General features: G+C 39.9%; 1 protein-coding gene across 2 annotated transcripts in view; it reads right to left on the bottom strand.

Annotated features, from left to right (window-relative positions):
• Nucleotides 1-27,399, bottom strand: part of adamts3 (ADAM metallopeptidase with thrombospondin type 1 motif, 3) — a 154,164-nt gene that overhangs the window by 114,900 nt on the left and 11,865 nt on the right. For both annotated transcript variants that reach the window (XM_031305463.2, XM_035996018.1), the window contains exon 4: nucleotides 11,340-11,496. In XM_031305463.2, the coding sequence (XP_031161323.1) occupies nucleotides 11,340-11,496 (157 nt within the window). The remainder of the gene's footprint in view (nucleotides 1-11,339; nucleotides 11,497-27,399) is intronic.

Here is a 27,399-nt window from a genome sequence, read left to right on the forward strand (position 1 = left end):
AGAAATAACTTTGCTGATGCTCTCACAACAGAGCGTAGTACCTGCATTCAAAGTGAGGGGCGGGGGGGGAGAAAAGGAGGCCAGGCGGTGTACGTTCAATCCCCACACAAAAGCGAAAGAGCCGTGCACACAGGCACCTTGCAAAAACCTTTTCATCCAGGCCAGGTTTGCTGAGCAAACATGCTCGCACTTAGCAGCGCCCTACTTTGCATTGCCCACATTCATGAACAGCTTAAGTCATTTATTTCCCTCTGCCCAAACTAACCACAAATCAAGAGGAACCTAACTGCAATATATAAAGTAATTACCTGACCCAACTTGAAAATGTGTTTCGTAACAGCGACTGAAATGTGTTCTGCAAACAATTTCTAAACATGCCTCTGGAACGTGCCATGCTATGTAGGTCTAACAGGGAAAAAAGAGGAAGGTTTTACATTTAATAACAGTAATGAGATTTGTTTGTGCTTCGGCTGCTGAAATAATGATTTGCTTATTAATTACAGCAGTAAGCGGGTTGGCAGAGGGGAAAACATCTTACTCCAACCTGTCTTCTATTGCCAATTACACTCAACGATTTCAGTTTACTCACTTGCCTCTCCTGCTAGATCACATTTTCTAGTAAGATTATATCCTTCCAGCTATTTTTGCTTTTTTGTCTCTTACTCACTTGAATGTTTTTGCATTCCTATCAGCTCACCAAATTCCTCCTCACTCAGCCAGCCCCCACTCTGCTTAACACATCTATGTGACAAATATAAATCACCGCTTTCCTTTTACCGTATAGATCTCTTCCTCACTCTTTGAGAATCTTTTTTTCTTTCTTTCCCTGTCTCTCACAGAGCTGCTTCCTCAGACATGAGGCCCTTCACTAGTTCCTCACTCTATTTTCACTACCATGTGAAAATAAAACCTAATATCCAAGTGCTGCAGAGGGTGAATCCCTCACATGGGCGTCAAGCCAGATGACAGAAGATCAGATCTCAGGGGCACACTGAGGAGTCCAGACATTTACTCTCACTGTAATCCTAATTTCCCCGGGATCACACACAGACACACACACACACACACACACACACACACACACACACACACACACACATATGTGTGTCAGTGTGACAGATTGAAAAAATATACACTTATGGAGGAGGATACAGTACGTGGGCTGCATGTTAACATGAGGTATTGTGTGATTGTTTTTGTGTGTGATAACCTGACAATTAAAGGCGCTCTATATATTATTAGAGTTAAACTATTATCAATTAATTGTTAATAATTCAAATGTTTCCTATTTTCTGCCCTTTATAAGAATACACTTTTGATGAAGTTGAGAAAAACAAAAACAAAAAATGACATATTCATTGATTCAAAAGCAATTGTTAGTTGCAGACACATATATTATCATAAAGCATCAGTGGTACTGTTAGCCCTAGTGTCCCTGATGAAGACTACATGATCCATAAACCACAAATCTCACTAGGTTGTGACATTTTATGTTCGCTTGTCTTGTCTTTGCTCGGCTTTGTTGATAAGATACACATTGCCCTATAAGGAACAAGAAATTGCGGCATAGAAATGCCAGATGTCAGTTTTTCCATTACATTGTTTGTACACCAGAGAGCACTGACAAGTTTGTTTTTCTTATTTTACCAATTTTAAGGAATCCTTGTAAAATCAGTATTTGTTTATATAATGTAATTATTTGAAAAATAAAATATTGGCAGGTATAGTGTTTATTTTAAAACTGTAAAATATCCATATTGGAAATTGATCAGGATTTGATTTTAAAATGCTAAATATTTTATTTTGAAATGTTTTGGTTCTTTCATCACCTACGGTGCCAAATGATGATTTCTACTCTAGAAATGGTTCATTTTGAGTCATAAAGTTAATGTGAACATCAGTGTTTATTCATTTTTAATGTTTTGTATTAACAGCAATACTCTTCTTATTGTCTGTATTGGATTGCTGCAATTAAAATAATACACTGTAGTGCTCCAGCTGCCTATTTCTATGCTAAGACTAATCAATATAGCTGCATACTATCTGGCCACAATTTCTAAAGTAGGCGAGATTCTTTTAAGCCATACACCCGGCAGTAGCATATTACAAACGAAATGCAAGAAAGATGTAATTTCTTTGGTCATGTCCAGGGGCGGATCTACCGGGGTGGCATAGGGTGGCAAATGCCACCCTAAAAGAAAGCCTTGCCACCCTTGCTGCCACCCCAGTTGGCAGCAATGAATTAAAAGTTATGGCCAATTTGACAATTTATGAGCGCGAATCTCCAATGTCCGACTGCAGTGAATGCAGTACGAGATGACGCCAGAGCGGCAAGAGCCTGATTTGTTTGGAAAACTGAGTGGCGCAAAGCGAGGGAGCCAGGAGTCGTGAGGAAAGGAGACACAGGAGGAAAGAGGTCAAAACGGATTAACTATCTATCAAGAAATGAAATTATAACGAAAGCACAGTGCTAGCATAGTTGCGATGCTGATTTTGAGATGATACAAATCAGGTTGAAGAACGTTATTTCGCTAACTATACATATAATGTTACTTAGGTCTGACGTTTGTTCTGTGTAAAGTCGGCTACAAAAGCTAATATTGATTCAACGTCTGTCAAGGAAAACATTGTAAAATTACTTTTAATCTTACAGAAATGAAGAGGAAAGGTAGCATATGTAGTTTTTTCTCACCAAAGAGAAAGGCGAGAGAAATAGAAAATGAACAACTGAGCAAGGTAGACGGAGAAGATGAGGTGGAAGGAGAGAGAAAAGAAGTGGAAGGAGAGAGAAAAGAAGTGGAAGGAGAGAGAAAAGAGATGGAAGGAGAGAGAGAAGAGATGGAAGGAAAGAGAGAAGACGAAGACGAGGTGCAGAGAAAAGGGCAACAGAAACGTGACAGAGATAGAATACAAGGCCAAGGCGACCAGGGACAGGAGGAGGTGGAGAACACCACAGCGGTGAAGATATGGAGGGAGAGCATCACCACGATGAGGAGGGGGAAAGTGAGAGACGAGATACCGTGCAGGGCTCAGACAGTGAAAGGGAAAGCAGAGTGCCTGGGCCATCACCAACGAGCTCCAGTCAAGCTGCTCCACATGGTATGGAAACTGTTGCTGCATATATACTAAGTTACATATGAATAAGAACAACATCAAATAAATATAAAAATTCATGTTTGCTTAAATATGAATAATTAGGGAAAGTTGTCAGTGTGAAAGTGTGATGAGATGGGGAGATGAGTTTTTATATTTTGTGTAGAATGTATTTTAGATCTATTGCTCAGATTAAATTAAAAAAAATAAACAAATTAACCTAAAATACTCTCCCAGGCTAAAATGTTAGTGTGTGTTAACACAGTCTGATGGTTAGAACTAATCAATGACAGTTCCTAATCTTGTACACATGCTGCCTGCAACGCTGCCTCTCTCACACAGTCCAAAACTGTTTGCTTCCCCTCTCATCACCTGTCTTACCTTAATGCCTTTCCTGTGATGATGCTCCTTACTTCTATCATACTTCTATCTCCTATTAAGTGAGATCACATTGTATGGTCACTTATCACTAATATGAACGGTTTCACATAAAACCTCAAATGCCAGATATTGATTGCATGAGATTAAGTTTGTCTGTCTGAGTTTGTAAATGGCAGCCTGTGCCCTTTTGTAGTGTGTACAGACTATTTCTCATCAAACTGTGATAAAATTCAGTATATATAAGTCTGCCATATGTTGCCACCCCTCAAAAATTCCTGCCCCCCTCTCGCCACCCCATAAATATTTTTCTAGATCCGCCCCTGGTCATGTCACATACTATAACTGTCTTAATATGATTTATAGAAGAGGGAAATGAAAACATTAAAAACTACTACTACTAGGTGGACGAAAACATTTGTTTTTATTACTTTTGCCATTGTCTGTAGATACATGACATCAGTGTACTTTTCAGCTGGATGAGCACATCCAACTGAGTCTTTACTCCCCCAAGCATCCAGAGGAATTGATTAATGTATTAATTAATTAATCTAAAACTGGCTTTTTCCAAACACTTTGAGGTGTGTGAAACTGACTGGAGCTTCCCAAGAGAAACAACGACAGGGAGCAGAAACCTGGAAACCTGAACCCCGGAGACTTCTTCACTCACCAGAACAGAAAGTGGTGTGGCGACATTGACGACACGGGTGTTTATAATTTATCACCAACGCACACTCACATTCACTTTGTGATTCCAGGCATGTTTTCCATTTGTTTGTAGTAATTCTGGCTGCAGAAAAATGCCTTTGCTCACAGTGAGAATCTCTTCTCCTTTGTTGGAGGGTTCCTTTGAGCTGTTGAGGAAAATCATGAGTATTCACACCGAGAGGAAGAGATAGCGTTCACAGGATGGGAATGATTGATTTCTTTTCAGGATGGACAGAGCACTGAAGTGTGATCCGTATGAGATTTGTGTCTCAGAAAGTCTGCAACGTGGTTTAATTTTGTAATTGATGTAAAACACTCATTTCATTTGGAGTCCGCCATGTTGTCATGGAATAATACATTTTCAAATGTCCTCTAGAGTACTCTAAGGACACAAATCTTCTCATTTTTCCCAGAGACATGATTCCCAGATAACTAACATAACTACAGACATGGTACACATATTTTTAGTTATGTAACTCACACTATCTGTCCGTTGTGGATAAGCATCCTTAAATCCACATTAGAAACTAAAACATCATAAGAAGGTTTTATGGTAAATATCTTAGCTTTCAAATATGCACATTATGATATGTAAGACTCCTTTTCAGATGAATATCTCTTCCATGAATAAAACTGTTGATCCAGGGGAGCTCTGTAAAGAAACAATGTGCTGGATGATTATTAGCACCTTTCCATGTTTAATCCTCTCGCTTCCATTTGCTTTCTTTGGCATCTCATATCATCTCATAATTTGTTTTATAGGAAAACAGAAAATGCTCACGGCTGTTTTACTTGCAGGAGTGTCAGCAGAATCCAGTTTCTATTAACTGAATTGTTAAAACTGAGAAATTAAGCAAAAGCGTTGAGAATTATTTATTCAGAATCTTGTTCCACAAGCGGCGGGATAATCTTTTGTTATAGGCGCGGCTGCAGCAGGCACAATTCCCACAGACAAGGTGACGTTAACAAAAGTTGAGAATACTCACCATCAGCTGAAAAGTGAAAGTCAACCTGAATCAAAAACCATGCTGAAAAATGCAATATGTGGCTCTTGTAGGTCCTTTTCTGTTTCAACATGACTATGCACCAGAGCACAAAGCCTAGTCCATAAAAAAATGGTTTTCCCAGTTTGATGTAGAACAACTTGAGTGGCCTGCAGAAAGCCCTGAGCTCAACATCTGTAGGATGAACTGAATCACCAACTAACCCTTGCAATTAAAATATTAATTAATTAATATGGGTTTGTTGTGTCATGAAACAATGAAAACTGACCCAAAAAAAGCAATTTTTCTCAGTCCTAAGGCTTGTCAAAAGCCAAAACACTGCAAAGCTGTTAAAAAAAACTAAATGAAAAGATTGAAATTTTGGAGATTAAGATTGTTTCGTCAACTGCAGTTTCCAAGGTCAAGAATGAACTTTCAATCTCAACTGTTAAGCCAACATGGATAAGAAGTCCTTAAACTGCTCAGAAAAGAGATTTCATTCTTGACGTTGGAAATACAGCTTACAGTACTAGGAAAGGTAGATCACGATATTTTTGACCAAATACCTCGATATCGATATTGCCATGATATTGTAGGGTTGACAAAAGTACTTACAAAACAAGATTTGTGATAAATAATCATCAGTAATGTGGATATATATTAACTAAGTGGGTAAAGGGAAATAAAAGAACAGCTAGAACAGTCCGGTAAGAAAATGATATCACTTTACTGTAATATAGCTTGTAAAACCAGAAAAAGACAACACTTGTGCCATATTACAATATCCTGATATCCAAAATCTAAGATGATATCTAGTCTCATATCAGGATATGGATATGATATTGATAAATTGCCCAGCCCTACCTTATTGCAACAGCTGTGGTGAACACTACACAGTTGAGACATCAAGGACACCTGGACCACAGACTGAAAGAGCACCAGGAGCAGACATAACCATGACCAGCAGTCATTTGTGATCATCAGACCAAAACCAGTCACCAGCATCGACTGGGAGGGGGTTAAAGGGCTGTCAACCAGGAGCCACTGCAGAAAAAAAGCCAGGGCTCGACAGTAACAGTTGCCTGGTTGCCCTTGGCAACCAGATTGAGTCAATTGGCAACCCTTTTGTGGCCTCTGTTTGCCCCCTTTACCAACCACCTGTTCAATATTTGTATTTTCTTAATATATAAAAACAAATCAAAACTGGAAAATCTTATTTCAAAAGAAGTCAATATTTCATTTGGTTGTCTCCGTAAAGCTTAAACACTATGTTCATGCGCAAAATCTAAGACAATATCTAGTCTCATATCACGATATGGATATGATATATTGCCTAGCCCTACCTTTTTGGAACAGCTGTGGTGAACACTACACAGTTGAAACATCAAGGACACCACAGACTGAAAGAGCAAAAAGAGCTGAAAGAGCCGAGGAGGAACTGCAGAAAAAAAGGAAGCCATTCCCACCCTATACTTGAGATCGCCCCCTAAACAGAGGACAGAGACAATCTGCTCTGCAAAACTTTCTCGTTGCTTGTCACCGGGAAGCCAATTGTGACGCAATTGAGATGCAATTTCCTCAGCATCTTTATTTTCACATACACCAGCTGCACTCGAACCGACTCTCAGGCTTCAACAGGAAACAAGAGGTGCTGAAAGAAACACAGCTCATTAACCACACACACACACACACACACACACACTACTGAGATCAGGAGGATGGTAAGCAACAGCAACACTTTCCGATCCTTCCGTCTCCCTCTCTGCTACAGTGAAGCCTTTTAAAAGTGGATGTTGACTTGTTTAACCCTGCCTGCAGAAAGAAACCCGGCACTGTCTAAGTGTAAATTCACAGAAAGTATAGTATATATGGTAAACCATTAGATGCCATGTTCACAGTATAATTGATACTGAAGACGTCTGTGCAAACGTGTTTCTAAGTTGAGTGTTCAATTCTTGTGTGAAGTATGCCTTGGAACTCATACACAAATGATGAGCTTTTACAGATTAGATAAACAAAAGTCAGAAAAACTGTTTCCTGAAATAAAGTTTTAGGGAAAGTGCCCTTGAAGCCTACATAATAACACACCTGACAGCTGCCGAGTACACCTGCTTGAGCAATTCCACCCTATGAGCAGCTCCTCAACGGCAAGATGTGCCTTGCTCAGAGGCATTACAGCAGTGCTCGTTATAGAAGAGAGGAATTACTCCTCCACTTCCATCACTCAGAAGGAGTCTGGATAAAACAATCTTACAATCATCTAGTCACCGGACGTGACAGACACCAGATTGGATCAAGGTATGACATCCAATCGACACCAACATATCACATGAGAGGAGCACAGCCAAGAGAGCAGTGATGGCTCTGCTGTACACTGCAAATAATCTTCCACCAGCACATACCAGGATGAAACACTTTATTAGACAGCGAGAGAAAGAGAACGAGAGAGAAGAAGAAGAAGGTGCTATTGTTTTTCACCTGTTTGGTAAAGGTACTTTATTGTCACATACACATACATACATGTAGCGAAATACATTCTCTGCATTTAACCCATCCCTCAAGGAAACAGTGGAAAAAAGTGTAGAAAAAACTGACCAAAAAGGGTAAGTCATAAGATTTTTCCTCATGTTAAATAAACATCTAAACTACCACAATGAGGAGGATTCTCCTTCTTGATTATTTATATAAAAATCCTATAAGCTTAATATTGCAATTAGTTAAAAAAATAATGGTTTATCTGAGATTTCTCATTTTTTACATGAGGAATTGCTCTAAATACAATGATATCCATGAGCCTCAACAGCAATTGCTACGGTGAAGAAACCAGCCAGAGGCGCAAATCTGAGCTGTAGCATTTTAACAAATGCAACGCCATTGCAGTCAGGAACAAAACGCTGTGAAAGTGCTGCAGAATTCGTCAAAAATGACATAGAATCTGAACATGTATTTCTGTTCCATCTATAAACAGTATTCAGACTTCTTTTGCATTATTCTTTGTACTGTGTGGCTCGTTCATGTACTACTGCTGTGACATTTTCCCCACCCTTGCTGTTATATAACGAGCGCCACGCCAACATGCCACTGTGTCAAGAAGTGGCTCTGTGCTGTTGCACTCTCCACCTCATTACAAAAAATAATAATAATAGATAGCAGTGCAATGTGCTAGCCAAACAAAAGCATCGAAATTATGAATTACAACTTAAAAATACATTTTTCAACACAGAGGGTAACAGTGTGCGTATATGTTGTTTGTTTACATATTTCTTAGACAAATATCATTCAGAAAACCTATGAGATCTGTATAATAAGACAGGAAGAGGCTTGATTCTTACTAGAGCAGCAGATCAGGTCATCTCCTTTCACTATCATACTCGACCAGGTAAGCTGTACATTGCCTGTGCCTACTATGTAACGGCTGTAAACACATATCAGATGTTAAGGTGTTAACTGAAGAAATGTTGCCGCAGCAGAATATAAATCTGCTGAAAGTGGAACCGGTGAGCCCCTGACAGCGTATTGTGTTGTAAGTGAAAAGGTTTGAGCAATGACTCTTTCAGAGTCACTCACATCAGTAAAAAAATGTTGTATCACTGCACACCACATTTTTTACCACATCTAGATGTTTTGTGGTTCTTAACGTAAAATACATGAGAGAAGAAGAAGAAGAAGAAGAAGAAGAAGAAGAAGAAGAAGAAGAAGAAGAAGAAGGAACAGTGGGGAGTCTAGCTTTCCCTAAACACATAAAGGGATGAGATGAAACATGTTCATGTCATTACTTCACGGCTATACTGTATGTTCAGAGTAACTGGCTGATCCTCTGCCTGATGATGAAAAGCTTTTCTACATTTACAACTTTGGTTGTTACATCCTGATTGTACATTCTGATTGCGGCTATTAAAATAATTTCTTTCCACTTTCTTGCATTCACAGAATCTGATTTATGACAATGCTTCACACACCAACAACCACCTGTAATAACTGTAATCAGTGCAGCTTTACACTGAATCTTTTTTTCCTTCCATAATTGAAATGCAAAAGCATGTCAGAGCACAAATGGACTGCATTTATATAGCGCATTTCTACCTTAATGGACAAAGCACCTCTCATTCACACACATATTCATACACCGAAGGAGATGCCATGTAAGGCGCTGGCCTGCCCATCGGCAGCAACTTGGGATTTAAGTTTTTATTAATTTCTTTAATTATTTTACAAATGTATATATTTTAAACAGCTTATTCATATGATTATTTTTGATTTCATAATGTCTTTTTTATTTATTCAATATTGAACACTTTGGCCTTCTAAACATGAACACTCAGCTGCTCCAGTTTTGTAGCTATTTTATGACATTGTTGTGACCAAAAACAATCCTTTTTTTTGTCCCCAATCTCTATTAATGAATTCAGATGCTCCTTAATGTATAATTAACATAATTATTTCCAGCATCAAACAAAAAATCTCAGGATTGCTCAAAACTGCCATGCGAATAACTATTGATATAGCAATTTTCACAGCTTGTGGGCCAGTCTGTGAACTAAAATGTAGTTTTGGAATTATAAATTGAGCAGCAGATTGCCTGATTGACTCTAGGGTTGACTAAGTTTCAGTCTGCGATGGCATGAAAAAGGTTTCCATAGCAGCAATCAGGGCAAATCTCTCCACTGGCAGATGATTTGAAATGTCAAATGAAATGCAACACTTAGTGAGTCTGTCAGAAGCTGCTGTGACAAAGTTCAGATATTAATACAAGCATCATACTGCCATGCATTAATTAAGACCGCAAACACATGCACAGCATGCACATGCACAGCATGCGCATGATGATTCAGACTTCAGTTTTTAGCGCTGCTCACACCACAGCCGAGTCCAGATGGACTGCGGCACAGTCAAGTACAATTACCAACAGATTGGGACCCACAGTGGAAGGTTTTCTTTACCGTGTTTGTTTTAAGATGTTTTCTATCATATTTAAATTGAAAGAAAGGCAATAATATGATACTTTTAAATGTGAATAAATTTCCATTTTCATGACTCCTTACAGCCAAATGATAAGTGAATCACAGGAAACTAAATCTTTTCTGGGCACAGATCTCCTTCACAGTGGATGTGACGCATCACTACATATTTCCGTCAGCAGCAACAGTGACATTGAGGGCAAGCTGGTTATTTAGGGAAATCAGTGACAGCTGTTAGCATTCATAATAATAGTACAAGCAATACCAGTAGCAGTATAAGCACTTTAGTTATTTGTGTAACAAAAATCTACTTAAAGGGTCACTTACTGGCTTTATTTGAGCTTTTAACTGCATCTCACGGTCATCGTTAGCAAATGGAACTGGGTCTGTTTTCAAGTATGGAACGCAATCTCCTGAATCAATCCTACTCACTATTGCAAACCATGAGATGTAATATAAAACTTCAAGAAAGTTAATAAGTCGACCTCTTTTCATAGAAGGTCTCCCAGCTTTCATTAGACGTTTGCAGTGGGTACTGTAGTTGTAGATGCAACAGAAACTGGTTTTGAGAGAAACCTGGCCAGGATGTTTTTTATTTCCTATGAGGGTGGAAGAAGAGGAGTGCTTGTTGTTTTCTTGTGTGCTGCCCATACGGGTGGTGGCGCTCCTTTCAGTCAAGTTCATGTGGCTTTACCGGCCCTCCAGAGATTTAGTATAATGAAGATCAAGTCCTTGTGTGATATGTGAACTGGAAAGCAGGACCTTCAGTGGTTGTTTTTTATTTAGTTTTTGTGTTATGCATTGTTAAGTGTTATTGGTAAGTGATTTTTATTTCCACTCTGAACAGCTTGAGAAAAGTCAGTTGGTTTTTTCACATATGGTCGAGATGTTTGAGGCTGACAGCAGATACGGCAGATAGCAAGAGAGTAACTATCATACGACACAGGTCACTGAGTTGAATTAAGTATTGATTATATTATTATAAAAAAAAGATTAACTATCAAACCCTAAATATAACTCCTAAGTTCATCTGCAATATTAAACCAGACAGAAAGTCACATTATAAACGGACCAGTGGTAGTAAAAAAAGTGTAGTGTCGCAATAATCATAAAAACAGCAGCAGTAGTAGAAGTGGTAGCAGTAAAAGCTGTACTTGTAAGACCCTCTAGACTGCTATCTCTACCAGGAGCAGTAAAACATTGTGGTTGTGCATCCTACCTTGTAGCTGGTAGTCCACAGAGATGTCAGAGGGAGCCTGCACCAGAGCTGACCTGCGGTAAACCACATGGACCCGGCCCTGGTCCTCCAGCTCCTGAGTCCCCCTCTCCAGCGGCTCGATGAAGTACTCGTCTGACTCGGTGCGGATCATCCCAGCCTGCAACACAACACCAGGCCAGTGAGTGCGCGGAACCACGCTAATCGTACAGCAAGTGGACCTGCGTCTGTACTCAGAGGAAAAAGTACAAAGTATGGAAAGTTCTGGAAACTTGCTCTTACATCGGCAAATAAGGGGCATTAGACTTTTTAATATCCTACCATAATCAACCATGATCTGTTAAGCACCAACACACTTATGCTTATAAAAGGTCACAGATCGAGATAATTATTGCATTGAACTGTGATAGTATCTTGGATTTTAGCATGGATTCTGTACAGACAGCGTTAGTTGCACCAGCGGTCGTTGATAATCCTCTCTGTATCGTTCTCAGTTAGGTAGATGTGCCACCCAGGAAAAATCAACAGAACAAAGAAGAGATGGAAGAGATTAAACATAGTATCTTCAACAAAATCTGTTTTTCTTTAGGTATATATATGCAGCAAGATTCCCGAGACATCTTCTTTATCCTCTGAGATAGATTTAGATTTCCCCAGACAGACGACATACTGGCAACATAATGTCCTAGCAACAAACGATGCATAAAATATATGAAACGACAGATGTGCTAATGTAATATTCAGTCATTTATTCAAGAGACAATGTTTCTAAGTACTAATTGCCTGCTTACATGTATTTGGTTTTTTCTGTTGTTTCATATTGTTTTGATTCTTTTTCTGTAACTTGCAATCTATTTGCAATTATTAGCTGGTTACCCGCCTACAGCTCAAGGTGGCGATCAGAAAAGCTCCACATCATTAGTTACACATTGGAACTAAATTGCTTTGTGATCGCTACCTGCCTCCCTCAGATTTCCTGCAATAAGCAGCCTGTCATGTCTGTAGTTTAGGGAGGATATATAAAGGGTCACACACTCTCCAGCCAGCATGATGATGTACACAAACTAAATGTGCACCTCATCAAATCTAAGTGATGTGCTAAAGCAGGTGTCACACATGTGCAAAGGCTGAGTGAAGCTTCTTTAAAACACACGTTAGCATAATAAGTGACCTACCACTGCACTTTGCTTAAAAAGGTCCAATATGTAATACTGACAGCTAGCGTTTAAAATGGTTACTGCAGTCCTATAGTGTATATCCACTACGTTCCATTTCCAGGATCGTTCAGGTGCCACTGGAAATTCCACCGGATGTCCCTCTTTTCGGCCGGATGTCTGTTACCTTCCGCTTTCTTTGTGTTGTAATTTTAAACTCAAGTCAATTTATAAGGACTATGCTTAACTGCTCCTCAGATCTCTGCAGGGTAAATCCAGACAGCTAGCTAGTCTATCTGTCCAATCTGAGTTTTCTGTTGCACGACTAAAACAACCTTTTATGTAGACATGTTCCACCAAAACAAGTTCCTTGCCGAGGATATTTTGCAGCGGCACTGTGGCTCCGTCCGAGACGATTGTGATTGTTTTAAAGAAATGCCAATAAACCAATGTACGTTTTTCTCCCATCCCGGAATGCTGTGTGGACTAGCCAGACCCTGTGGAGGTAGGTCTGGCAATGCAAGACTACTGCAGTTAAAAATACTGGAGAGAGTCATCTCCCCTGGCCCCTTCTCCCCAGACTTGAAGTTCACGGGGGTTGCCAGGTTGCCAACGCTAAATCCAACGTCCCACAATGTCAATGTTCAGCCCAGTCTCATGGCAGTTCGTGAAATGGTTACGTTATTGAATCTATTGATTCGTAAACAGGACACGATTATGTCGTTTTTTTCGTGTGGTGACTACGAATTTTAATTTAATTTATTTAAATGGGAAGCATATTTCATGATCACAGCATGACAACGGTAGGGAGTAGTATGAAAAGCAGAAAATCCAGGTAGGGAGGTTGGTTGTGGTGGTGGATGGGCTAAACAACACAGGATTTTCACCCCAGAGAGCGGGGATCGCGTCCGGCGTATCGCAGTTCCTTTCTATGTTATTATCTTCCTAACCTCAAACGTCCCATTGTTGTGGCGTTTCATGTCCCCGTTGCGTGCCACAGAGACCGCGGATTGTGTCCCTGCACCCGGGGATCGCGTCCCCGTGTGGCGGTCCGTCTCATTGTTGTCGCCGCCGTGTAGCGTTTATTTTCCCTGTTATGGCGTTTAATTTCCCCGTTGTTGCGTCCTCCAAAGCAGCCCAGTGTCATGGCAGTTCGTGAAATGGTAACGTTCGAAAATCGTGACCTGTACACGAAATAAATGAGAAAATTGTGACCTGTACACAAATCAATAAATCAAAATAATGTGACTATTTCACGAACTGGCGTGAGACCGGGTTGCAATGTTAGCTAGATTCTAGTCTCTCATTGCCAAACATTACTCCACAGCGAAGCGAGTTGCTAGATGCTGCTATGTTTACGGTTATAAAAGCCTGTGCTCTTGCGGAGCTCTGTACTCGGCTACACCTTTTTTTTTTTGCCGAAACATAACGACGATCACTAAAAAGACCTTATTTAATATTGTTTTATATCTATGAGTTAACGTGTGTTAGCATGGTGGCATTAGCATCAGTAAGGATTACTTCACCGGCTGTGTCTCAGTTTTTTTTGCCAGTAATTAACTCAAGCACATCAATGTTTGAATGATTGAAAATGGCCACATCCCCACTTCGTTAGCAGTGATATAAATTAATGAAGCTCAACTCTTACCTGTTTAGGTTGAGTAGAATTAATCTAACATTATCTTATTGTTATTACCGTTTGTTTGTTTGGTTGCCGCTATCATCACTGCAGCCCGTTGTTTTTGCGTCTTTGCGTTTCATGTCTGGCAACCCGGGTGTCAAAATGGGCAGTTGACAAAAATACACAGGCCAAAATAAGAAAGAAAAATAAAGAAAATATTGGCTTTAGCATTGTTGTCAGAGAAGAAAGTATTTCAATGTTTCCTTAATATCTGATTAGATATTGTGGTCATTTTTTTAATTACATACAGTAAATATATTGCATATTGGACCTTTAACCATCTATAAATGTACATGCATAGGCACTTTCTGTAAATACTGCATTTTCCCTACACAAATACTACAATTGTGCCCTTTAGAACTGCTGAAAATGCTAATAAAGTCAGAATGCTAATAAAGCCTCAGCCTTGGGAGATGTTTTGATTCATCGAGGACATAAATATAATATGCAAATATGTCTATGATATATGATCTGCTCAAAACACGTGTCACCTTGCTGCGAACACCATCCGGTGAGACAGGAGGAAGAAACACGAATGAATTAATGTTCAACAGCAACGTTCATCCTTTAGAGAGCTACTGTACTCTGCACCTGTGCAGCAGACAGAGCCACCTCTCACAGAGCTCCAGAGGAATTTGTTGAGTTCTCGGCAAGCCGGCCGGTCCAGCCTCCACTGCTGCATCTCCGCAAGACATACCTCGCTCTGGCCTCTCCACTTACACTCTGTTGGACTGTGCACATATGGTGCTTTGCAACCAACACGCACACTGAACTCGTTTCCAACTCCCTTAGTCCCCAATCGACCGAACACTCCCCAATCTCTCCTATTTTCACACACTACTGGCTATACTCCAATTTAAGTTCTTACTCTAGTTTGAAAATGTAACTTTTTATTAACATTAACAGAATATTCATGTCCTGAGGTTAAAATTAAATTAAAAGTTTCGGCATCCAAACTACCTTTAATCTGTGCAGTAGGGGAAAAGACATTGTCACCCAAGTAGTCTGGCATTGCCAGCCCTTCCTCTGGCTAGTCCACACAGCATTTTGGGATGGGAGAAAAACGTGCTCTGGTTAATTGGCATTTCTTTAAACCAATCACAATCATCTTGGGCGGCACTAAGCTCTGGATGGAGCCATGGTGCAGCTGCAAAATAGCCTGGGGAAGGACCTTGTTTTGGCGGAACGTGTACGTTCAAAAGTTGTTTTAGTCGTGCAACAGAAAACTCAGATTGGACAGATAGTCTAGCTAGTTGTCTGGATTTACCCTGCAGAGATCTGAGGAGCAGTTAACCATAGTCCTCACAAATCCACCGGAGTTTAAAATTCCAAGACAAAGAAAGCGGAAGATAACGACATCCGGCCAAAATGAGTGAAATCCGGCGGAATTTCCGGCGGCAACAGAACAATCCCAGAAGTGGAACGTCGTGGATATAGACTATCACCCAAGTGGCCATAATGCTGTATTAGTCTGATTTGTTCCAGTTTAAGAGGAGGTTTTTTTCTGACAACACAACCAGGTTTACTCCTCGCCAAAGTATTCTTACCAGGTTATAATGCCGACGTACGCCATATGAAAACTGGATTATTTGAGCTGCCACCTGTCACTTGGCATCATTGCTCATCATGGGGGTTAACATGAGGAGTTTCAAACTTTGGCAAAGCTCTGCTTTAACATTAAACGATAAGATGACTTGCTGAATACACCTGTTGCATCCTGTTGAGTTCTTGTAAACAAACATCCGGCTCCTCTGACAAAAAGAATTACATTTCCATGACTAACCACATGTTGCTTATTATGCAATTGAATCACAACAAAGTCTCAAGTGTATGTAGTACGTTGCCAAGAAAATTCGCAGTGGGGAGGATGTAGATACATACTCAAAGAAAATCTAAATGACAGGGACAATTTACAGCGGGACACGTGTTTATCTTCAAATTAATTCTGTATTTGACAGCTATGATGAAAGCTAGAGGTTATCAGAACATGAATGGGTGTAATGCATGGAATGAATACAGAATAGGAGAGATCCAATGATCTTTCACACGTCTTCTTTATCAAAGACAACAGCATCTACCACAGTGAATACAGTGCTGTCAGAAATAGAACTTAATGTTGGTGAATGAACATTTTAAAATTCACATTTTTCTTGCAAGGGCGTTTCTAGGACTTGAGTAGATTCGGGGCTTAGCCCGGACCCATTTAAATAAACTGAATGCAATGCAAAACAGCGATGGGCTTGCCCAGCTTGTTAATAACCAGTGTATGTTCATTTTAGCTGACCAGTTTGCGGATGTTATTTAGATGGCACCACTATTTGGCCTAATCATAACTGGCCTGGCAACCCAAAGGCCAAGGTTTTGTTTCCAGATTAGTTTGGTGACTTGTGATGCGTGTGGTCTGGGGGTCAACCCCCAGAATTTTTTAGCATTAAACACTTAATTTCCTGCATTCTGGTGCGCATCGGACGGTTCACGCCTCGCCGTCGTCCATTAATTCCTGACAATGGACACCTCGTCAGGCATTAACCCTTACTTAATGAATTAATAAACCCCTGGACTGTAATACTTCAGATGTGTTTGAGCAAGATTTCTGCTCATGTTCAAAACTTTGTGCACATTCAAAATATATCTATGTTCTCTGAGATTTGGAGGAGTCGTGATATTTTGAGAAAAGTAAAGTTATAATAGGCTATTAAAAGAATAAAGTCATTATATTTCAGAAAATAATCTACCTGCACCATAGTCTGCTGTGTATTACATGATATGATATGACATACATCAAGATGCACAGAGAAAAGGGTTATATGCTATGCTATATGTTCGTCTGCTCATTTGTGTATAGCGCCGTGAAGACCTGGCATTGTATGGTCGAAGTTGTAGAATAAAGTATCAGTGAGGAATCTCCGTTCAGTTGTCTGTCGACTGTTTGAGCTAACCGGTTAGCTGCTAGCTCTCTCCACCTACACCATCCACACTACACCGTTACGCTGAAGCATTTCTTTCAAAATTAAACCAGCTGTAGAACAGAGAGATCTGAATCTCTACTCTCACACACATACACACACACCTATTAAAGTGCCTCTTCGGGTGAAGGCGGGATTTTGACGTTGTTCAAACAAACTGACGGATGGATAATTGGATAAAAGTTGTGATTCTGTCCAGTGGTGCTGTTTAATTGTAAACATTTTAGGAACTATTTGAGGAGCTGGAAAGGCCACCATCTGGTAACACATGGCTGAGGCAAACTGTGCAAACTCTCCAACTTGAAGAAAAAAACAACGTCATGCAGGAGTGTGTGTAATGAGATGCAGAGCTGACCTTTTAATATTGATCAAAGCGGCTCAACTGCATGACACACAACTAGAGAATGTTTAGACAATATCAAAGATATTTCTGTGTGTAAAATAAATAACACTTTCACTGAATGATGCTGTTTAAAAGAAGTTTTCCGTGCAACCCAAAAAAAAAAACTGGGCCAGTACATCTAATCAATTTAATCAATACTGTTTTTCTCTCCATAATGTTGTAACCTTTTCATCTCAAATTGTCTATGATGAAAAAAACAGCATTCAAAAAAAGAAGAGCTTTATGTGATTGTGCATTATGTGAACATCTAGCAGAAACATGCTTGCTGTGTCTTAACAAAGCAGAAATCCTCCCCAGGTTCAATGAGCAAGACGTTTCAGTAATCTGCGGCGCCCAAAGGAAGCGCCCACCATTTTTAATGAAATTGAGACATGAGCAATGGACACAGTTATCCAGGAATTAATTTTTCATCTATCCTTGAAGCAGAGACATTGCATAAAAAGGCATTAATCTTTTCCTTCTTCTTTCTGATCAACATTCAACACACAGGGAAAAAACAAACTTCAGCTTATGAGCTGAAACTGCTTATGCATTCAGGTTGAGGCTCAATGTATTAAACTGTGGAGAAAAATATTACTTTCAAGTGCCACTGTAAATTGAATGGATTAATTGCTTTATTCTACATTCATGTAAGGAAACGTTCCCTATGCTGTATTTCACCATGTCTGATTAAGCCCTATTTTTTTTAACTATTGGTAAATCATCGATATGATCATATCCAATCAAATAAGCATTGCATTTCCCCACGATTCTTCTCCAAAAATCAACACAACAGTAACGCTATCTCTTCTAATGCATCCTCTTCCATCCATAAAACACACGACTTAAGGGGCGCATGGTAGCTAACCTGGTTGAGTGTGCACCCCATGTACAGAGGCTCAGTCCTTGTCGCAGCAGCCGTGGGTTTGGTTTCAACCTGTGGCACTTTGCTGCATGTCATTCCCCCTCTCTCTCTTACCTTCCTGTCTTAATCTGTCATATAAATAAAGACAATAAAAGCCAAAAAATTGAGCGATTTAAGCGTGGGGGAAAATCTCACACAGTGAAAACATTGAATGCATTGGCCGTTCAAATTCATGCAAGTACACGTATTCCTGGTAGATTACGTTGTAATATGAATGCCGTAGTCAGTGGTGTAGTCTAATGTATTGTATTGGGTATACTGTACTGTATATTGGCCTATATATATATGGGCCAGAATCTGCCTTTGGGGAAGGGGGGGCATATCATATTGGGGGTCTGGGTGTCCTTCCCCAGGGAAGATTTGAGCGTCAGCAACTTCATTTTTGTTGCATTTGGATACGCTTAATGCACCAATTTATGGTGGAAATACCTTTATTTAGCCTATGCGAAGAAAAAGAACACAGATGACAATTCAAAATATATCAAAAATGTAATGGAAAGTATGTTGTTGCGTGTCATTGGGCATTTTTAAGTGGGTACATGGAAATCCTGGAGCTTTCTTATTGGGAATACTGCATATACCTGCGTATCACGAAGACTACACCACTGGCTGTAGTTCTATTGTTTACCATGCAAAGATAACATTTATGATGTCTGTGTTTAATGACATCAAACTCCTGGATCTATTCCAACCTTCAGCTTTCCATTACCTAAAGCAACACGCCCCTGCCGCTGCCCCTTAACTTTTACTAAAGGAAAATTCATAGGATCACCAAAGTCATTAGTATCCATCCTCTGGAGACCATGAACGGCTGTGCCAAATGTCACAGCAATCCTATAGTTGTTGAGATATTTGGATCAAAGAGTTGGACTGACTGAAACACAAATGAATAGACAGACATACATTCCCTGAGCCATGCAGCTAGTGCAGCCAAAACTCTTCAATTATTACCTTAAAATATGCAAAGGAATTTGACATTGCCCTGGCCCTTATTTCAGATTAATTGTGTAACAGGAACAAATTAGCTGCATATATTTGGAAGGATATTCGATGTAAGCCTCAGGGAATTAAACACAATACTGAGTCCAAATATGCCTACTAAAATTAAAATGGTAGTACATCCAACAATTAGTAAAAAATAACTGGAAAATATAGCCGCAAGCATCAATTCACAGGTTCAAACCCTTTTTTCGGCTTCTCAAAACACTTTCACCTGTTACAGGTACCTTTCACTCACATTCATACATTTTTAGATCAGACTGCAGGGCCTGGGATCAAACTGCCAACCTTCTGATTGTTAGGCACACTCTACCACCTGAGCTAATTCTTTAATTGATAGCAGCCATGTTTTTTTCACCAATCTTGCTCATTTATTTATATATATATATATATATAAAATCTAAGCACATTGAGCTGCACGTGTGAGAAATTTCAAGTCAATCTGATTTACAGCCTGAGGGGCGTTTTATTTCCAAAACGCTTTTTTGATCGTTAATTGTTTGCGTTCAGAGAGCTGGTTCTTGTGTTATTCCAAGCAGTTTAGGTCAGTGATACCAACAGTCTAAAAATATAAAAGTTGAACCCACAAAGATAAGGGCATATACAAGGCTGTAAAAAAATCAGGCTTACCGTACCTTTTATTAAAGCAACACTAAAGCACTTTTCCCGGTTCGAATGAGACATAATGAGACATTACAACAGCGGTAACAGACAATTACGCTTCCAACCTGCAGGAGGGTCGAAGCGGGAAAAGTGCTTTAGTGTTGCTTTAAGGCTGTATTTCAAAAAGTAAAAAACTAGGAGATACGCTGCATAACCTCAAACCAGTCGTTTTTTCCAATGACGACAATGATACAAGATTAAATTTAATCTGATGCATATCAGTGGGGTCAACTTCAGGTGAACTGATGTGTGGAACAAAGCATGCATGTGATTATTAGACCTGCATACACAGTATTCACGCATCACGTCACCCTCATCCAAACAAAAGTATCATCCAGGAATCTCTTTCACAAACAAAAAAAAATCAGGAAAATACATCTCCAACAACTGGCTTTAAAAACACACTTACCGTACATTAAGCAAGACTCTCAAAAACCCTCTCTGCCATCTCAATTTTGGCTTTACAGCAGGAGGGTTTCTGATGGCACATGTTTTGCCACCCAGTAGTCAATGTTATCTAATATCAGAGGAGACAATGGCAGGTGTCTGACAGAAGCTCAGCCAGTTAGTACGTTAACACAACCCTCAAAAAAGGGATCAAGAGTCCTGTGTTCCATCAGTTTAATATCCCCAACATCAGCCGTGGCCAAGCAGACAGCACTCGTCTGCCAAAAAAAACATATGGGATTCAGCTGAAGGGCTCCAGTTTTTCAAAAACAGTCTCTTTCAGTCTAAACTTCTTAAGGAGGTCGGAATGAACGTGCTTTCGTTCAAAAAAAAAAAATTGAGGTACTGCAACATTGAAAAAAGGTCTGAATTCAGCCAGGACACTGCCACCTTTCACCCTTGGTGTTGTTCAAAGGTGTGTTTGCTTTCAAAAATGTGAGCAAACCTTCGTCATCATTACCTGCCATTTTCATCCCCAGCCTTTAAAGGAACTTTAAGGGGGAAAAATACACAAGTTAATTTCTTGTGATTTGCAGGGGAGGCAAGTAGAAACCTATTTTTGAGAATGCTTAACAATAATTAACAGAAATTTGCTAAAAATATCTCAGAAGTGTACTTAAGTCGTAAAATTAACTACATAATGAATCCTCTTATCCACATCCTCCATAATATTTTTTTTTGCATATCTGTGTTTGAAGTTATGCAAACTTATGTATTTAGGCAGATTTTGTTGCCTTAAGTGTTTTTTGGAACTTTTTGAAATTCAAAACCAGAAAATTTACAGATAATGAAAGCTCAAACAGGCTGCATGTTGAGAAACAATATACAAATGTATTTTAGTTCTGTCTTTTTGTGTTGCTTCACCAAACGGAGCAAACATTTACACACGGATTTGAGGAGCCGGCGAAGCGTCCACACTTGAAAACTTAAAATAAAACCTCACTCTGGTGAATGGCTCTCAATGTCCTTCTGTAACGACAACAGAAAATGTGGGCTCCTCTTAAGTTTATATAGGTCATGATTAAAAATGTTTAAACACATAAATATCAATAAAAGCACCCCGGCAGTATACACTGAACTGAAGCCTTGGCTGCTGAGAAGAAAACTGTGTCCCTCCCCTCCTGTACCTCAAACCATATACCCAAACAGCACTGGGGTCAAGCCTCTGCAACAAGCCTTGGCTAAGTCAACAGGGAACATTAAGAACTATTAGTGAATAAAACTCTTGTGCCCGACTACAGTTCACTGCAAAGGGGAACTGGCTCACTTTCTTTTTCTAATCAAATAGGATATTTTCTTTGCTTTTTTTCTCCCTCCACGGCAGCTCCAGATATGTCAGAAGCTGTGCTCGTCCAAAATGCTCTTTTATGTCTCTAAGGCCAAAAGTTTAGGCCACTGAACACACGTAGCTCTTAGCAAAACATTAGCATATCTTATTAGCTCATTTTGTCAATCTTCATGAATCTCAGAACTGTAAACGTTTCCTTTCGAGGTCAAGTATTGCCAGATGAGTTTGAGGAGGAGGTATTAAAACTGCCGGGTTGGGACTGATAGCGAAGCATCAGGAGAGCGTTTCAGTTAAAATGTCCTCCAACGGGCAGGCTTTTGCTCTGAAAGGATACTCCAACTGATGCATTACCCATCAGGACTGCAGTGTGTTTACACTCGTGAGTCTCACACACCACAGACACAGAAGTGCCTCCCCCTTTTGGCTGGCAGAGCCGATTATGCAACACATGACACACATTAAGAAGTGGCCAAGTTTTACAGAGCTGCTGGCGAGGTAAAGGTTAATATCAACAGTCAGACATCCAGTCACTGCTGTTTTCAGGTCAGCTCTGCCACTCTCTGCCTGTCTGTCTGACTGTATCTGTCAGTCTGTCGGTCCGTCTGCCAAAGCCTGCTTGAAAAAGAAGAAAATCCTCCTTCAGCAACACAGAGTAAGGAGGTTTTTGTTCCAGCTGTCCTGCTTCATGGAAACAAATGAGTGAGGCTGAAGCAGGATTTCATGGTTGCTTTAAGGTATTTCCAGGCAGCTTACAGTTTGTTTGTCATGCTGAAATAAAAGCTGGTACTTTGTGGCACGTAGATGCACTTCATGCTGCAGCTGAAAGTGCCCAAAGGTTTTTTTCTCCCTCTCAAAATTGACTCTGAGATCTGATGTTCCATAATCAGAAGGAATTGGAAAAACCTGGATGTCAGCATGTGTGTTGAAAGGCCTATAAGTGACTGTAAAGCCAATCACATTGACATTGTTTCACACCTAACAGCTCTGAATTAAGAACACAGCCTGCATCACAGCTTTTCATTAAACTGTTTTCTGTGGTGTTTTGCAATATCTTCTACAGTGCTTCATATAGTTTTCTACAGTATTTTGTAATCAGTGGAGATCAGAGCGGATCTGAGGTTTTGGACAGGACTTGACAGCTTTTCATCCACAGCATGAAAGAATAATCAAGTTAAAGAACAGTTTTATTTTGTGATTGTAACTTAATGTATACAGTGAAACTGCATTGTAGATTTTCTGGAACTTCAATTAAAAACTATTTATGTATTTATAGTTGAGCAGGGATGTTGCTGGATGAATTCAATATTGCCATAAAGCAGTCCAGATCATTGATTTGCAACATTACCCACAATGCCCTACTACAAGCAGATAAACACATTATATCTACAGTATCAAGTAAAGAAAGCCTTCATCTGCCTTAATAAAAACAATAAGTAAAACGTTTTGCATTTTTCATCAAAGAATACTTATTATTCCAACTATTTTAGTAGAGTTGAGCAGACATTAGCATGAAAGCATTACATAACAAGAGGTGCTTTGAGCTCACTGTCAGCATGCTAACATGCTCAAAACGACAAAGCCAACATGCTGCTGTTTAGCCATGGATGTAACATAACAACTGGATAGAGCATTCAAGGCGGAACCCCGTTCATTCCTTTGAGAGTTGCTCCGAGGCATCATCATCATGGAGCTGAAAATTACCCGGACGATCGGCACTGCTTCCGCACTGTGTGGCCCATAGAGCAGGCGCACTAGAGACCTCCGTTGGCCGAGCCGGCTACTTCTGGTTAAGCACTCCGCTAACTTGTATGGGGATTAAATTACTTAATTTTGTGGCTCTTCTAGACTTTCCAAATGTTATCGAACCGAATAGATCAAATTCTGATTAGTTAAACGAGTCATTTCACGGGGGTTGTGATTCTCCAAAAAAATGTATCCACTGATTTACAGTCGTCTTTTTCACCAGGTATGACTATGGGAAAAAGTCTTTCTGGTCCAGAGGGCATCACGTTATGGGCCTTGAGATGTAATTCCACTGTTTGGCCACTATTTTTAATTTGCTTCAAAGCCCGGCACACTTCCTGGGGGCCTGTGTTTAGCAGGTATTATGTTCCCCATTTTAGTTTAGCGTGTTAGCATGCTAACATTCACTAATTTGCACTAAACACAAAGTACAGTTGAGGTTGATTGAAATGTACTTTGGACATTTTTTCTCACACAACTATAACAACTTTTGAACGTACACGTTCCACCTAAACAAGTTCCTTCCAGAGGCTATTTTGCAGCCACGCCATGCGGAGCTTAGCGCCACCCAAATAGTTGTTGAGATATTTCAGTCTGGACCAAAGTGGTAGACCGCCATTGCAATTCCTAGAGACACAACGCTTGGCTAAAAACATACAGAGAGCTGAGCACATGACTAAAATGGTATTTAGGACACAATCTTAATGCATTTAATACTCCAAGACACACAATAAGTTAGATGAGTTCCAAAGTGCAAGTGTTTCATTTCAAAGTATTTATTTCAGAGTAAATACTGGTGTCAGCTGTGTGTTACATCCAAAAGGGCATATTAAGAGTCATCTAAAATTATAAATCAGCACCAGCCCTGCATTGATGAGAAAACTAAACTCAATCTCACTGGTAGCTTAATGAATTTCCACATTTGCCTGAAGGCTGAGAGAAAAATTAAAAGAGAGCCCTGGGGCTCCATTACTGTTAATGTAAGTTATAACAGTGTGAGGCTGAGGGGGTTACTCCTCACTTACAGATCATTCATTTCTACTCCTCCACCATCTTCCCTGTTTTGCACAGCTCGTTGAAAAACGGAAGATAGAGTCCTTAGGACCAAAAATACATCAGAGATGTTGAGACGCTTCTCGTCTTTTCCCGTCTTTCAGTGCTCCACAATAAAACATATGCAGTATGTGAACCATCAACTCTCTGACAAAGGAACCCTGTAAGCACATGTGTACACGAGGAGAGGCCAGATATGAACTTAGGAGTCATGTTGTGGGAGGGGGAGGATGAGAATGATACAGTATACACCCACTTCTGACATCTCGAGGTCAGTCACATTCCTTCGTTGTTACTCTTTTTTTTCTAAAGATTTGTTCTATAAGTTTTCTTCCACTTGAAAAAGAAACAAGACAAACAAAACCAACCATCCTCAGCTGAGTCGCTGCCTCCGACTGTTTACGATGGACGTACTGTACTTGTAAAACTACTGCCCTTTCACAAAAAAAACCTCCATAACAGACCAGGTGTGTTTCTAGGATCAAACACTGTCATTATATTCCCTAAACGGAAGCAAATGCCTTCATGGAGCCCATATTTTCAAAAAACAGTGAAAAAAGTTTTAAAGATTTTACCAGCTTGTATGTCTGCTCTTTGATCTTTGCAAGATCCAGAAGATGGGTACAGGATTTTACATTTTTGGATCTTTATCAGTCTTCATTCCATCTTCATTAAGGTCCACAGATTAACCTTAAAAATACCAAAGAGCATCACAAAGAGTTTCTGAACCACACAAAGCTGCAGTGTTTCACAAATAAGATAGTCTGCTGCTGCTGCAAAATCACTGACATCAAGACTTTTGTTTTAGCCATAAGACCTAAACACCAGCATCCCTTCTTGCTATACAGAGATAATTCAAGCCATTAGCAAGAACATGTATGCATATGCATCTGGCAACCTTCGGAAAGTAATTTAATAAATATTAGAGCAAAGCTTTCAGAACACGGCCAGAAAAGTTAAATGAATATGAACCTGTAATTAAAACCTGATCAATACTGGATTTTTTTTAGGATGATACTAGAGTTTAAAAAAATAAATCTGACAATGATATTTCAACTGATAGTAATTTTTCAAAACATAAACATATAATATAAACAATAAACTTGGTACGGATTCCTTAGATTTGTTACCAAGATACATACTGAGACATACTTTAGGGATCTCTGGTGGACAGATGATGAAATGTTGACACTATGTCTAAACTACCCCAAACCTAGTTTTCTGTAGTGCAACTAGCGATATATCTGCAATAAGCTAAAATCAGCTGTTTCACGTCATCCGGTGGATCTCGACAGACCTCTGTTGCTCTGCTCAACGGGGAGCTCTGTCTAAACACACTGCCCACACAAAGATGACAGAGAGCTGACTTTAAATAAGCAGGATATCTCTTTAAGTGTTAAAGGATCATTAATAGGACCTGGATTCCAGCTAGTAAACTAAAATAAAGAAAACATCAGTAAAACCATTTCAACTTTATAATAGCTATACTGTGAAGTCTCCCCAATCCTCAACTCTGGTAACGAGACCAAAAATGATTCAGGTTTTGTAGCAGAAACCATGAATCACTGGAGTGAACATGAGACATCAATGGGCTAATGGGCTGCAGTTTTGCAACATATTTGAATGTGCCCTCTGCTGTGACCCAGACAGATTTGTTTCTGATCAGCACATGAGACTAAAAGAGGCAGAAAACAGAGGGGTTACATGTAAAATCCTTTTACAATGAAACCCCTCTCCCTGGTTTCCCTGACATGCATAAAACATGAAGGCTGTCTCCCACACAGGCCAGCAAAGATCACCCTCACCTCACCCCCCACACTGCTACTGCTGCTTCTGCTGTTGCTATAGCAGAGGACACATATCTGCCTCATAAGCATTTAGCAGTCAGGCTGCCTGCCTGTTGCAGTAAAGACTTCCAGACAGCAGCCTGGCTATAATTAAGAAACCGTAAAATACACACCTAGCGAGGGCTAAGGCTACCACTTGAGATCAAAGACCACTGGCCCTCAACGACATGCTTTTTCATCAGCAACCACTGGTTTTGCGAGTGTTTGATCTCCAGTTATGCAGTCCTGCTTTGCATTTGGGCTGTGTGGAGAAAAGATGATCATGCCTTAGAAGAAGACCAATCAGTAAAGATGCAAAGTAGAGTATATTTAGAATTATTTAGTGCTATAGTACAATGTAGGCCAAAAACAACCAATTTATTTAAAAGGCAAAGCCAGTTAAACTGATTATTCACTATTTTATGTCCCAAAACATTCAAAATTGGTTTTGTTTCCTGTTGTATGCAGAATACTGATCATGGCACTAAACAGTTAATGATGTCCTCTTGCGATGAGAGCTCATATTTGCCTCCAGAAATAGAGTGAAGAGAAAAATTGGGAGAAAAGGCACAAATGAGCTGGTGACTATGTGCCCTGACACATGAAATGGTCACAACAAAGACTGTCTGAGGCACCAACAGTAGTTTCCTACCCCCCTACCTCCGGCACCCTTGCTCAGACCAAACCCATCTTCGAACTCGCCTTCATTTTTATCTCAACTACACACCTACCACGTTTGGTGATTACATCTTGCACGGTTGTGAAGCTGTTGTGGTGACAAAATATGGCCGCAGACATACCACACCCACACACACACACACACACACACACACACACACACACACACACACACAAATAGCCCAACCAAACATAGCCCAATTTCTGAAAAAGGCAGATAATTTGAAAGTGAATATTACCCAGAATGAATGTCCCACC

Source organism: Sander lucioperca, chromosome 2, assembly GCF_008315115.2.
Source record: "Sander lucioperca isolate FBNREF2018 chromosome 2, SLUC_FBN_1.2, whole genome shotgun sequence".
NCBI lineage: Eukaryota > Metazoa > Chordata > Actinopteri > Perciformes > Percidae > Sander > Sander lucioperca.